The sequence below is a fragment of the Pristiophorus japonicus genome, chromosome 20 (genome assembly GCF_044704955.1).
Source record: "Pristiophorus japonicus isolate sPriJap1 chromosome 20, sPriJap1.hap1, whole genome shotgun sequence".
NCBI classification, from domain to species: domain Eukaryota; kingdom Metazoa; phylum Chordata; class Chondrichthyes; family Pristiophoridae; genus Pristiophorus; species Pristiophorus japonicus.
Genome location: NC_091996.1, coordinates 6,651,177 through 6,665,515, shown reverse-complemented (window position 1 = coordinate 6,665,515; position 14,339 = coordinate 6,651,177). Strand labels below are relative to the sequence as shown.

Sequence of the window (14,339 nt, the reverse complement as noted above, 5' to 3'; positions counted from 1 at the left end):
CATGGATTTCAAAAGGGAAAGTCATGCTTGGCCAACCTCATTGAATTATTTGAAGAGGTAAGAGAGAGAGTTTACAAGGGTAATGCAGTAGACGTAGTATGTCTAGATTTTCAAAAGGTCTTCGATAAGGTACCCTGCAATAGACTGAAAAATAAGGTCAGAGAATGCGGAGTCAGGAGACAAGTGGCAGAATGGATAACTGGCTGGATTCAAGAGAGAAAGCAGAGAGTAGGGGTAAAAGATAGCTAGTCACAGTAACATAGAAACATAGAAAATAGGTGCAGGAGTAGGCCATTCGGCCCTTCGAGCCTGCACCACCATTCAATATGATCATGGCTGATCATGCACCTCAGTACCCCTTTCCTGCTTTCTCTCGATACCCCTTGATCCCTTTAGCTGTAAGGGCCATATCTAACTCCCTCTTGAATATATCCAATGAACTGGCATCAACAACTCTCTGAGTGAAGAAGTTTCTCCTCATCTCAGTCCTAAATGGCTTACCCCTTATCCTTAGACTGTCCCCTGGTTCTGGACTTCCCCAACATCGGGAGCATTCTTCCTGCATCTAACCTGTACAGTCCTGTCAGAATTTTATATGTTTCTATGAGATCCCCTCTCATCCTTCTAAACTCCAGTGAATACAGGCCCAGTCGATCCAGTCTCTCGTCATATGTCAGTCCTGCCATCCCAGGAATCAGTCTGGAGAACCTTCGCTGCACTCCCTCAATTGCAAGAACTTCCTTCCTCAGATTAGGAGACCAAAACTGAACACAATATTCCAGGTGGGTGGTGGTGTTCCACAAGGATCAGTGCTGGGACCACTGCTGTTCACAATTTGTATTAACAATTTAGACTTTGGAATCAAAAACACAATTTCTAAATTTGCAGAGGATACCAAATTTGGAGAGAATAGTCAATACTGAGGAGGACTGCAACAAATTACAGGAGGACATTAACTTGCAGAATGGGCATATAATTGGCAAATTAATTTCAAAATAGATATAAATGCGAGATAGTTTGGTAAGCAAAATTAGGTCCCAGAATACTTGGAACATAAGAATCTAAATGTGAGAGAGGAACAAAGGGATCTGGGAGTACAAATACCCAAACCACAAAGTAGCAGCACAGGTTAAGGCTACAAAAAGCAAACCAAGCACTAGGGTTTATTTCTAGAGAGATAGAATTGAATAGGAGAGAAGTTATGCTGAATGTGTATCAAACATTGGTTATACCACACTACAGTATACAATTCTGGTCGCCATATTATATAAAGGATAGAGAGGCATTGGAGGGTACAAAAATGATTTACAAGGATGATACCAGAACTGTTCAGTTATGCCTATCAGGAAAGGATAAACAGGCTGGGTCTCTTTTCTCTTGAAAAGCGAAGGCTGAGGAATGAGCTACTAGAGGTCTTTAAAATTTTGAAAGGGTTTGACAGAGTAGATAGAGAGAGAATGTTTCCACTTGTGGGGAAGAGCATAACTAGAGGCCATTGATATAAGATAGTCACCAAGAAAGCAAATAGGGAATTTAGGAGAAACTTCTTTACCCAGAGAGTGGTGAGAATGTGGAACTCGCTGCCACAGGGAGTGGTTGAGGCGAATAGTATCGATGCATTTAAGGGGAGGCTGGATAAGCATATGAGGGAGAAGGGAATAGAGGGTTACGCTGATAAGAGTTAGATGAGGAAAGACGGGAGGAGGCTCGAATGGAGCATAAACGCCGGCATGGCCTGGTTGGGCCGAATGGCCTGTTCCTGTGGCGTATATCCCGTGTAATTAGATGTGCTCTCGACAATCCCGGGAGCTCCGACAAAGTTTGAAGAGCTCTCAATTCGGAAGAACAGAATTAACTTTTTGGAAAAGGGTAACTAAAAATTGGCCTCCTTGAAACAAAGCGAAGAAAACATACAGCAAACGACGGCTGCCCAGGACCTACCCCGTGTGATGGTGCCCACTGCATTCAATGAGGAAGTGCTGGGAGATGCGAACGGATACCCACTGCGGGAGAAAAAGGAAATCACACCATCAAACACTGCTTCCCCACTGCTCGAATCCTGTCCGGCTGGCCCTCCGCACAATGACGTCTGTATTGTTGGGGTCGCCAGTGGGCGCGCGTGGATCGCCCGGGGTGGGGAGATCACCAGCGTGCGACACACCGGGAGTGGAGGGTGGAGAGGAGGGGATCACCAGCGGGCACGCAGCACACCGGGGGTTCACCAGCGAGCGCGGGACACACCGGGGCAATCACATGACATGATCAGAAGGCACCGTGCACAACAGCTGAACAGGATCATTGACAAACGTTAAAACACACGACTAAATATCCGTTGCCATCTCCCCCAGAGTTTTACTGCGTTCCCTGTCCAGGTGCCACCTCAATTCAAGGTACATGTTCTGCAAGCTTAAAAGTCACTTACGTGGTGGCTCCTGGGAATGAGGAGATTCTGTGGGCCTGGGCTCCAGGTTCAGATTTCAACAGACTTTGCACTAGACACCGGCAATAAAAAATAAACAAGTAAATTAGTAATGGCTGTCTTCAAAGCACATGACACACACAGGGAGTCTGGTGAAGGTTGAATAAACTGGATGGTTTAATTCAGAAGTGTATTTATAAATACGAGCAAGAAGACAACTAAAGAAAGAGTGGGCCTATTCGAGACCATGAGGGTAATGTGTGTGGAGGTGGGAGACGTGGGTATGGTTCTTAATGAATACTTTGCGTTTGTTTTCACAAAAGAGAGGGGCAATGCAGACATTACAATCAGGAAGGAGGAGTGTGAAATATTAGCTGAATAAACAGTGAGAGAGGAGGTATGAAGGGGCTTAGCAGCTTTGAAAGTGGATAAATCCCCAGGTCCGGATGAAATGTATGCCAGACTGTTAAGAGAAGCAAAAGAGGAAATAGCCGAGGCTCTAGCCATCATTTTCCAATCCTCTCTGGCTACAGGTGTGGGGCCAGAGGACTGCTAATGTGGTACCTTAGACCGACTAATTACAGGCCAGTCAGCCTGACCTCGGTGGTGGGAAAATTACTGGAAAAGATTGAGGATAAATTTAATTTAGGAAGAGCGGGGGGGGGGTTATGCTTGAACTGTATTAAACGCTGGTGAGGCCACAGTTAGAGTACTACGTGTAGTTCTGGTCACCACATTACAGGAAGGATGTGACTGCACTAGAGAGGGTGCAGAGGAGATTTACGAGGATGTTGCTGGGACTAGAGAATTTTAGCTATGAAGAAAGATCGGATCGGCTGGGGTTGTTTTCTTTGGAGCAGAGGAGACTGAGGTGAGGCTTTATTGAGGTGTATAAAATTATGAGGGGCCTAGATAGAGTGGATAGGAAGGACCCATTTCCCTTAGCAGAGGGTCAACAACCAGGGAGCATAGATTTAAAACAATTGGTTGGAGGTTTAGAGGGGATTTGAGGGGAACTTTTTTCACCCAGTGTGTGGTGGGGATCTGGAACTCACTGCCTGAAAGGGTGGTAGAGGCAGAAACCCTCAACACATTTAAAAAGTACTTGGATGTGCACTTGATTTGCCGTAATCTACAGGGCTACGGACCGAGAGCTGGAAAGTGGGATTAGGCTGGATAGGCCTAATCCCACTTGGGTCGGCCGGCATGGACACGATGGGCCGAAAAGGCCTCCTTCCGTGCTGTAAATCTCTATGATTCTATGAATTGCTTAAAAGGTAAATTACTTTTGATGTTCCACAAACCATGGACACAAGCTGCAATAATGGGAAAGCAGTGATCTGGAAGAGTGTGGGGTACGGTTTTGTGTCTGCAGTGTCTGAGACAGCCAGAGATGAACAAACGGTCTTTGGCAGGGCTGACTGAAGGAGAGCACTTCGCGAAAGTCCTGCTCTTCAAATGCTGCATATCTTTAAAACGCATCACATCACTAAACAGGTCGGTGAGAACACGGAATGAATTAAACAGAGACACGTGTTGACGTGAACCCACTTTGCCTTATTATTAAATGCGTCCGCTCTCTCAAGTAGATGTAAAAGATCCCACGGCACTATTTCGAAGAAGAGCGGGGGAGTTATCCCCGGTGTCCTGGGGCCAATATTTATCCCTCAATCAACATAACATTAAAAAAATAGATTATCTGGTCATTATTACTTGCTGTTTGTGGGAGCTTGCTATGCGCAAGTTGGCTGCCGCGTTTTCCTACGTCACAACAGTGACTACACTTCAAAAAGTACTTAATTGGCTGTAAAGCGCTTCGAGATGTCTGGGGGTTGTGAAAGGCGCTATTTAAATGCAAGTCTTTCTTTTTGTATACATAGCTTCCATTGATGAACTGATTCAGTGCTGTGGCACTCCACTTTCATCTCGTCAGCTCCATTCAGCAAATTTAAAGATGAATAAAATCAATCAGGTTAATGTCATGCACAGGAAATCCTTGATGTGCTTTAAAATAATCCTGTCCTAATCTCCAGGACCACAGAATTCAGGACAGGCTGGTGGAATGGGCAGACACAGGACAGATGAACACAGGAGTGTGAAGCAATGCATTTTGGAAGGAAGAGGAGAGCAAACTATAAAGGGGATGCAGACCAGGGGGTTCATATAACAACTTGTGTTTATATAGCGCCTTTATAGTAAAACATCCCGAGGCGCCTCACAGCAATGTTATAAGACAAAACAAATAAATTTGACACCGAGCCACATAAGGAGAAATTAGGGCAGGTGACCAAAAGCTTGGTCAAAGAGGTAGGTTTTAAGGAGCGTCTTGAAGGAGGATAGAGAGGTGGAGAGGTTTAGGCAGGGAGTTCCAGAGCTTGGGGCCCAGGCAACAGAAGGCACGGTCAGTAATGGTTGAGCGATTATAATCAGGGATGCTCAAGAGGGCAGAATGAGGAGCGCAGACATCTCGGGGTGGGGTTGGAGAAGATAACAGAGATAGGGAGGGGCGAGGCCATGGAGGGATTTGAAAACGGGGAAGAAGAATTTTGAAATCAAGGCGTTGCTTAACCGGAAGCCAATGTAGGTCAGCGAGCACAGGGGTGATGGGTGAGTGGGACTTGGTGCGAGTTAGGACACGGGCAACTGAGTTTTGGATCACCTCTAATTTACGTAGGGTAGAATGTGGGAGGCCAGCCAGGAGTGTGTTGGAATAGGAAAGGAAGGACGGAGGGAAGGAAGGAGGGACGGAGGGAAGGAAGGAGGGACGGAGGGAAGGAAGGAGGGACGGAGGGAAGGAAGGAGGGGCGGAAGGAAGGAAGGAAGGAAGGAAGGAAGGAAGGAAGGAAGGAAGGAAGGAAGGAAGGAAGGAAGGAAGGAAGGAAGGAAGGAAGGAAGGAAAGACTTGCATTCACACAGCACCTTTCACCACCAACAGGCATCTCAGAGCGCTTTACAGCCAATGAAGTACTTTTGGAGTGTAGTCACTGTTGTAATATGGGAAACGCGGCAGCCAATTTGCGCACAGCAAGCTCCCACAAACAGCAAGGTGATAATGATCAGATAATCTTGTTTTAGTGATGTTGGTTGAGGGATAAATATTGGCCAGGACATCGGGGATAACTCCCCTTCTTCGAAATAGTGCCATGGGATCTTTTACATTCACTTGAGAGAGAGCAGACGGGGCCTCAGTTTAACGTCTCATCCGAAAGACGGCATCTCCGACAGTGCAGCGCTCCCTCAGTACTGCATGGGGTGTATCAGCCTAGATTTATGTGCTCAAGTTCCTGGAGTGGGACTTGAACCCACAACCTTCTGACTCGACGGCCTGTGTGCTACCCACTGAGACACAGCCGACACACAGAGCCGATATAGGTACGTTGGGCCAAATGGCCTCCTCCTGTGCTACAAGATTCTGACCCTTCCCCCCCCCCTCCCCCCACCACCCCCTCTCCAGATTGCCAGGGTGAATGAATGTTTGAACACACCTGCGATAAAACTTCAATATGTCTGTTCTCAGTCCCAAACTCCGTGCATCAACTAGATACTCTTCTGCATGAGGCATCACCCCCCCCCCGCCAACCCCCCGCCATTAATACATTCACCCGACGGCAGTTAGTGAGACTCTTGACCCTCACAGCGAATCCCACACCCTTACCTGCGGAGGGAGTGAAAGCAAAGTTTGATGCTGAGGGGGTCGAGAAGGCCAACGTTTCGGACGTGGTTGATCCATTGGCTCCCTTCACCGGCGCCAATTTTGATTGTGGTCCCTGCAACATTACAACATAATGTAAGAAACAGGAGTCGGCCATGTGGCCCCTCGAGCCTGCTCCGCCATTCAATCAGAGCATGGCTGATCTTCTACCTCAACTCCACTTTCCTGCACTATTCCCATAGCCCTTGATTCCCTTAGTATCCAAAAATCTAGCGATCTCCATCTTGAATATACCCAACGACTGAGCCTCCACAGCCCTCTGGGGCAGAGAATTCCAAAGATTTACTACCCTCTAAGTGAAGAAATTCCTCCTCATCTCAGTTCAAATTGGCCGACCCCTTATTCTGAGACTGTGACCCCTGGTTCTCGACTCTCCTCTTCTTAAGCGGTCCCTCGTATCGAGGATGACTTGCTTCCACACCAAAGAGGGATGAGTTCACAGGTGATTCAATGAAGGACCTGATATTCCAGGTCCTGAACTACATGCTGGAGGGTGGAAGATGCCTGTGCGTGGATTTTTTGAATGTGTGGTGGCCGTTGCACACCAGCCAACACACGGTCTTGGTCCGGTGGCAAGGATTAACCAAGACGACTGGAGACTAGCTCTGCAACAGCTCAACTGGAATGGACGTCACCAAAATGCAGGTGCGTGGGCAGGTACAGCGGGAGCGGCGAGAAATTGCAGAGCGAGATGACTGGGTCCCAGGAGAGACGTGAGTTCGGGGCCCAGGGGCAGCACGGGCCAGCCCACACTGCGATATGTGTGCACACTAGGTGTGTGCAGCAGAGCTGCTCTCCAGTTGTCTTGGGTAATCCTTTTTTCTCATCTCAGTCCTAAATAGCCGACTCCTTATTCTGAGACTGTGACCCCTGGTTCTAGACTCTGCTGCCAGGGAAAACATCCTCCCTGCATCTACCCTGTCAAACCCTGTAAGAATTGTGTATGTTTCAATGAGATCACCTCTCTATCTTCGAAACTCTAGAGAATATAGGCCCAGTCTACTCAATCTCTCCTCATAGGACAATCCCCCCCCCATCCCAGGAATCAATCCAGTCAACCTTTATTGCACCCACTGTAAGGCACGTATACCCTTCCTTGGGTAAACTCGAATTTAGAAAGTAACGGCACACTTTCTTCGGTGATTATGTCGTTTGTAGAGCAACAATAAGAGTGCATTTACACATCACCTCACCCTTTAAGCCAACTGCAAAAGGTTTCTGCATTTAAAAAAAACCTGCACCAATGCATTTGTTCATTATTAAAAATAAAACTCATCAACTCGAAATAGCTAATCAAAGCTCACAATTCCCGTGTCCCAAACCACTTTCAATTCCCTCCCAACAAATTGCTTCCTCATTACATACATCAATCTAAAAGAAAAAGGCTTGCATTTCTATAGCGCCTTTCACAACCACCGGACATCTCAAAGCACTTTACAGCCAATGTAGTACTTGGAGTGTAGTCACTGTTGTAATGTGGGAAACGCAGCAGCCAATTTGCGCACAGCAAGCTCCCACAAACAGCAATGTGATAATGACCAGAGAATCTGTTTTTGTTATGTTGTTTGAGGGATAAATATTGGCCCCAGGACACCGGGGATAACTCCCCTGCTCTTCTTCGAAATAGTGCCATGGGATCTTTTACATCCACCTGACAGGGCAGACCGGACCTCGGTTTAACGTCTCATCCGAAAGACGGCACCTCCAACAGTGCTGAGCTCATTCAGCACTGCACTGTCGTGTCAGCCGAGATTTATGAACTCAACTCCCTGGAGTGGGGCTTGAACCCACAAGCCTTCTGACTCAGAGGGCGAGAGTGCTGCCCACTGAGCCACAGCTGACACGGACACTAATCTATATATTAAAGTTGTGATGTACATCATGCACTCCTTATTGGGGACACGTTTGTGGCGGAGGAGCGACGAGAGATCGTGGCGGAGGTGCGGCAAATGAGGGCGCGGGGCCCAGAAGAGCCGAGGGCCCTGGGGCAGCACGGGCCCAGCCCACACTGCGATATGTGTGCGCACTAGATCCATGCAGCAGAGCTGGTCTCCAGTCGTCTTGGTTAACCCTTGCCACTGGATAAAGGCCTAGCTCTGTCGAGCCCGTGTGGTGGCTGGTATGCAACGGTCACCCCACGTTAAAAAAATCCACGCACTGGCATCTTCCACCCCTGGAGTTCAAGACTGGAACATCGGGTCCTCCATTGAAACATCTGTGAACTCATCTCTTTTGGTGTGGAAGCAAGTCATCCTCGTTCGAGGGACCGCCTATGATGATGATGATCGGGGGGGGTGGGGTCATCATTCCTGTTATGCCGAGGTGGCTGCTGGATAGAATTTGCCAGCAAGCGAGCAGCTCCCCAGCTGTCAGTCGGCCCACAGATGCACTTTTCAACCGTTGGGCAGGGCTTCCAAGAACTCCTGGTCACCAGATTTCTGGAAATGTCACTAGAAGGCCATCTCGCTTTCCCTTCAGATAAATCTTTCCCCCCCACCCCCTGAACAATTTTGCTTTTAAATTATTTTGCTGCTTTTTCAGCTTCCTCTCTGAAAATTTGCTGCATAATAATAGTGCCTCTGAATGAATAATATTCCCGAATGTCTTTCCCCTTGTGTCAGCTGATATCGTGTCAGCCTGTGGCTCAGTGGGTAGCAGACTCACCCGAGTCAGAAGGTTGTGGGTTCAAGTCCCGCTCCAGAGACTTGGTCATAATCTAGGCTGACACTCCAGTGCAGTGCTGAGGGAGTGCCGCACTGTCAGAGGGGCAGTGCTGAATGGTTGGAAGTGCCGCCTTTCGGATGAGCCGTTAAACCGAGGTCCCTCTCAGGTGGACAGAAAAGATCCCAAGGCACTATTTTATTAAAGGGCAGGGGAGTTCTCCCCGGTGTCCTGGGGCCAATATTTATCCCTCAATCAACATCACTAAAACAGATTATCTGGTCATTATCACATTGCTGTGTGTGGGAGCTTGCTGTGCGCAAATTGGCTGTTGCGTTTCCCGCATTACAACAGTGACTAAACTCCAAAAGTCCTTCATTGGCTGTAAAGCGCTTTGAGACGTCCTGAAAGGCACTATATAAATGCAAGTCTCTCTTTCTATACTGGTGGCACCCCTCGTACCCAATCCACTAGTTGTGCATCAGTCCGAGCTGACTCACACACTGCTGGGTGCCAGCCCATTCCTGGGGTCACGTGACCACAATCCCGCCCATCCCGGGGTCATAAAATGCAAATCAACACAAAGGTGAATATCTACAACCAGACCACACAACATTAGAGATCAGTAAACACAGCGTAACCTTACCGGTTTGACCTGGGTCATAGACCCTGTAGGCAAGGCCGGTTGCGTATTCTCCATGGTAGATTCTGGCTCATAAGGGCTAGGGGAGAGGGAGAGAGAGAAGCACGGATTAATTAGAAAGAACAAAACATTGCCTCTGAACATACCTCCAATGGTTGAATCATTTCCACATCACACAATACCCAAGAAATTTCACGTGTTTTCCCCACCCATCTTTACAGGGGAAATTGTAACAGTTGCAAAAACGAGAAGTGGAAGGGTAGATATGCAAGCGGGCCAACCAGGACGGTTAAAGGTTCAACACTGGACGCATTAGATGTCAGCTGTGGCTCAGTGGGTCGCACTTGCACCCGAGTCACGTAGTTATGGGTTCAAGTCCCACTCCAGGGACTTGAGCAACATAATCTAGGCTGACACTCCCCGTGCAGTGCTGAGGGAGCGCTGCACTGTCGGAGGCGCTTTCAGATGAGACAAGAACTTGCATTTATACCGCGCCTTTAACACAGTAAAACATCCCAAGGCGTTCCACAGGTGTTATCAGACAAAATTTGACATCGAGCCACAGGAGATCAGGTGACCAAAAGCTTGGTCAAAAAGGTAGGCTTTACGGAGCGTCTTAAAGGAGGAGAGAGGAGGCAGAGAGCTTTGGGGAGAGAAATCCAGAGCTTAGGGCCAAGGTGCAGAAGGCACGGCTGCCAATGGCGGAGCGATTAAAATCGGGGATGCTCGAGAGACCAGAGCAGAAATCTTGGAGAGTTGTAGGGCTGGAAGAGTTTAGAGATAGGGAGGAGGTGAGGCAATGGAGGGATTTGAAAACAAGGAAGAGAATTTTTAAATGGTGGCATCGCTGAACCAGGAACCAATACCCAAAGCAGATTAAGCGGGACATAAGAAATATAAGAAATAGGAGCAGGAGTAGGCCACTTGGCCCCTCGAGCCTGCTCTGTCATTTAATAAGATCATGGACTCAGCTCCACTTCCCTGCCCGCTCCGCATAACCCTTTATTCCCTTATTGCTCAAAAATCTGTCTATCTCTGTCTTAAATCGATTCAATAACCCAGTCTCCACAGCTCTCTGGGGCACAGATTCCATAGATTTACAACCCTCAGAGAAGAAATTCTTCCTCATCTCAGTTTTAAATGGGCGGGCCCCCTTATTCTGAGACTATGTCCCCTAGTTTTAGTTTCCCTTATGAGTGGAAATATCCTCTCTGCATCCACCTTGTCAAGCCCCCTCATTATCTTATATGTTTCGATAAGATCATCTCTCATTCTTCTGAACTCCAATGTGTATAGGCCCAAACTACTCAACCTATCCTCATAAGTCAACCCCCTCATCTCCGGAATCAACCTCGTGAACCTTCTCTGAACTGCCTCCAATGCAAGTATATCCTTCCTTAAATACGGAGATCAAAACTGTATGCAGCACTCAAGGAGTGGCCTCACCAATACCCTGCACAGATGTCGGACTTCTCTGCTTTTATACTCTATCCCCCTTGCAATAAAGGCCAACATTACATTTGCCTTGCTGATCACTTGCTATACCTGCATACTAACTTTTTGTGTTTCATGTACAAGGACCCCCAGGACCCGCTGTACTGCAACATTTTGCAATTTTTCTCCATTTAAATTATAATTTGCTTTTCTATTTTTTCTGCCAAAGTGGATAACCTCACATTTTCCCATATAATACTCCATCTGCCAAATGTTTGCCCACTCACTTAGCCTGTCTATGTCCCTTTGCAGATTTTGTGCGTCCTCCTCACAATTTGCTTTCCCATCCTTTGCTAATTGTGGAATCTATGTTGCGTGCATATTCTCCGTCCTTTGGAATATCCAACAATATCTTCACACTGATACTCAAATCGCTCAGAGGAGTTTCTGAAAAATAGGATTAGATCCTAGATAAAAGCCCGTCTCCCTCTATTCTTGTTGCATTCATTACCTTGCCCATCTTCACAGAGTTACTGCTGTGTTATACCAACAGTTTTTGAAGGCCAAACATTGCATCTGAGTGGCTGCTGCCCAGTCTGTCGCTGTAACAGTCTTTAAAATGTATTTATTGTGTCATTTTACTCTCCTTCCATGCACGCCTCCGTGCAGCCTTGAACTGAGAGAGCGAGGGAAGGAACGTACAATGTTTACTGGTCTGTTATGCCTCGGATCTACAGTTAAGTCACGATGAGACATTGGGCTAAAAATCTGCCCACCTTGCAGCCGTTTTTTGTCGATATTTCGCCGTTTTTTGGCGGAAAACGGCGCGGCAGGAAATTCGGAGAAGTCTTGCAGCGGCGGCGCTTTTCAAACACCGCTGGAGAGAGGAGCGCCGCCGTGCAAGACTCGAAATATCACTTTCACCAAAAATTTAGCTCTGAGCGCATGCGTATTTAAGACGAAAAAACCGCGTGGGAAAAAGCCACGCTGCAGCCTTTAAATCAGCGGTAGGTATGAAGACCTGCAAGAAAGGCAAGTTAAAGTTTTTATTTTTTAAATTCTTTGGCAGCGATTCGATAGTCAAGCGTCTTGTAAAAGTTTGGTGATTTTTTTTTATTTTTGGTGTTTTCTTCCCCCCCCCACCCCCCCAGGCCCAACTCGCAGCGGTATCGGCCTCGGAGTAAAGTTGCAGAAAATTCGCAGTTTGCGTCGCGAATCCTCGTGCAACGCCCGATTTTTACCCGCTGCGCAAATTGAAGCTCGAATTTACAGCCTCGTAGCCAATACCACAACGATAACCTGGGCAAAAAAAATACAATTATCGCCGAGAACCACATTTCTAGCCCAATTATTGTGTTGGATCCAATTCCCAAGATAGCTCCAAAATAGGTCAAATAAGGAAAATTAAAAAGGGATTATTAGGATTTTTATAACATTGGAATAAAGTAGCTCGGGAGAAGGGGGGCGAGACCAACCACTGGACTGTACACGTGGTGATAAAAGATTCAGGGTAGGTAGATAGAAACAGGCAGAGACCAATTAGCCTCTCAAGCCTGTTCCAGCATTCAATGAGATCATGACCTAACTCCATCCACCTGCCTTTGGCCCATATCCCTTAATACCTTTGGTTAACAGAAAGCTATCAATCTCCGATTTAAAATTAACAATTGACCGAGCATCAACTGCCGTTTGCGGAAGGGAGTTCCAAACTTCTACTACCCTCTGTGTGTAGAAGTGTTTCCTAATTTCACTCCTGAAAGGTCTGGCTCTAATTTTTGGGCTATGTCCCCCAGTCCAGCGGAAATAGTTGCTCTCTATCTAGCCTATCTGTTCCCTTTAATACTTGAAAACATCAATCAAATCACCCCTTAACCGTCTAAATTCCAGGGGGTCACTACGCTACTTTGTGTAAGCTCACCTCAGAGTTTTTAACCATTCTGGTAAATTTGTGTCACGGAGATGAGGAGGAATTTCTTCTCTGAGGGTCGTAAATCTGTGGAATTCTCTATCCCATAGAGCTGTGGAGGCTGGGTCATTGACTATATTTAAGGCGGAGATAGACAGATTTTTGAGCGATAAGGGAGTAAAGGGTTATGGGGAGCGGGCAGGGAAGTGGAGCTGAGTCCATGATCAGATCAGCCATGATCTTATTGAATGGCAGAGCAGGCTCAAAGGGCCAGGTGGCCTGCTCCTATTTCTTATGCACTCCCTCCATGGCTAATATACCCATCCTAAACTGTGGTGCCCAGCAGTGAACACAGTCATCATCATAGGCAGTCCCTCGGAATCGACTTGCTTACACTCTTAGAATGAGTTCTAAGGTGGTTGAACAGTCCAATACGAGAGCCACAGTCCCTGCCACAGATACGTATGGGAGGGTGGGACAGGTTTGCCGCACGTTCTTTCCGCTGCCTGCGCTTGTTTTCTGCATGCTCTCGGCGATGAGACTCGAGGCGCTCAGCGCCCTCCTGGATGCAAGTCCTCCACTTAGGGCGATCTTTGGCCAGGGACGCCCAGGTGTCGGTGGGTATGTTGCACTTTATCAGGGAGGCTTTGAGGGTGTCCTTGTAACGTTTCCTCTGCCCACCTTTGGCTCGTTTGCCGTGAAGGAGTTCTGAGTAGAGCACTTGCTTTGGGAGTCCAGTGTCTGGCCTGCCCAGCGGAGCTGATCGAGTGTGGTCAGTGCTTCAATGCTAGCCCGGTTGAGGACGCTAATGTTGGTGCGTCTGTCCTCCCAGAACACAGTATTCCAGGTGTGTCTAACCAGGGTAACAAGAGAGATTGGCAAAGAGCCAAGAAGCAAATGCAAAAAAACAGGAAAAAAATCATCTAACACTTTAACAGCAAGTGGATAATCAGGCAAGGAACTAAAATCCTAAGTGCCTTGTATGGAGTTGAACAAGACGATGAAATGGTCAGCGCTAACATGTTACATGACAAATCCTTGGAGGCTTTTTTTTACCAAGGAGGACACTAACCATGTACCATCCAAAGTCAAACACTCGTTATATGCTTACTCGGGTTCTGACTAGATATCCGCAGCATAACTAAGACCGCCTATTTCCAGCTCCATAACATCACCCGTCTCCGACTTTGCCTCAGCTCATCCGCTGCTGAAGCCCTCATCCATGCTTTTGCTATCTTTAGACTTGACTATTCCAGCGTATCTCTGGCTGACCTCCCACATTCTACCCTACATAAACTAGCAATGATCCAAAACTCGGCTGCCCGTATCCTAACGCGCACCAAGTCCCACTTGGCCATCACCTCTGTGCTCGCTGACCTACATTGTCTCCCGGTTAAGCAACGCCTCGATTTCAAAATTAGCATCCTTGTTTACAAATCCCTCCATGGCCTCACCCCTCCCTATCTCTGTAATCTCCTCCAGTCCCCCCCGCCCTCCCCTCTCCCCCCGCCCCCCTCCCTCCCTCTCCTCCCCCCCCCCGCCCCGCCCTCTCCCCCCTCCGCCC

The 14,339-nt window shown here is 47.6% G+C and overlaps 1 protein-coding gene across 1 annotated transcript in view; it reads right to left on the bottom strand.

Moving 5' to 3' along the window:
* LOC139233074 (nuclear pore complex protein Nup214-like) overlaps positions 1–14,339 on the bottom strand; it is a gene marked incomplete at its 5' end in the record, with an annotated part of 130,875 nt that overhangs the window by 60,966 nt on the left and 55,570 nt on the right. Inside the window, 4 exons of the mRNA XM_070863594.1 lie at positions 1,942–2,003; positions 2,423–2,492; positions 6,075–6,186; positions 9,439–9,514. Coding sequence (XP_070719695.1) covers positions 1,942–2,003; positions 2,423–2,492; positions 6,075–6,186; positions 9,439–9,514 — 320 coding nt within the window. The remainder of the gene's footprint in view (positions 1–1,941; positions 2,004–2,422; positions 2,493–6,074; positions 6,187–9,438; positions 9,515–14,339) is intronic.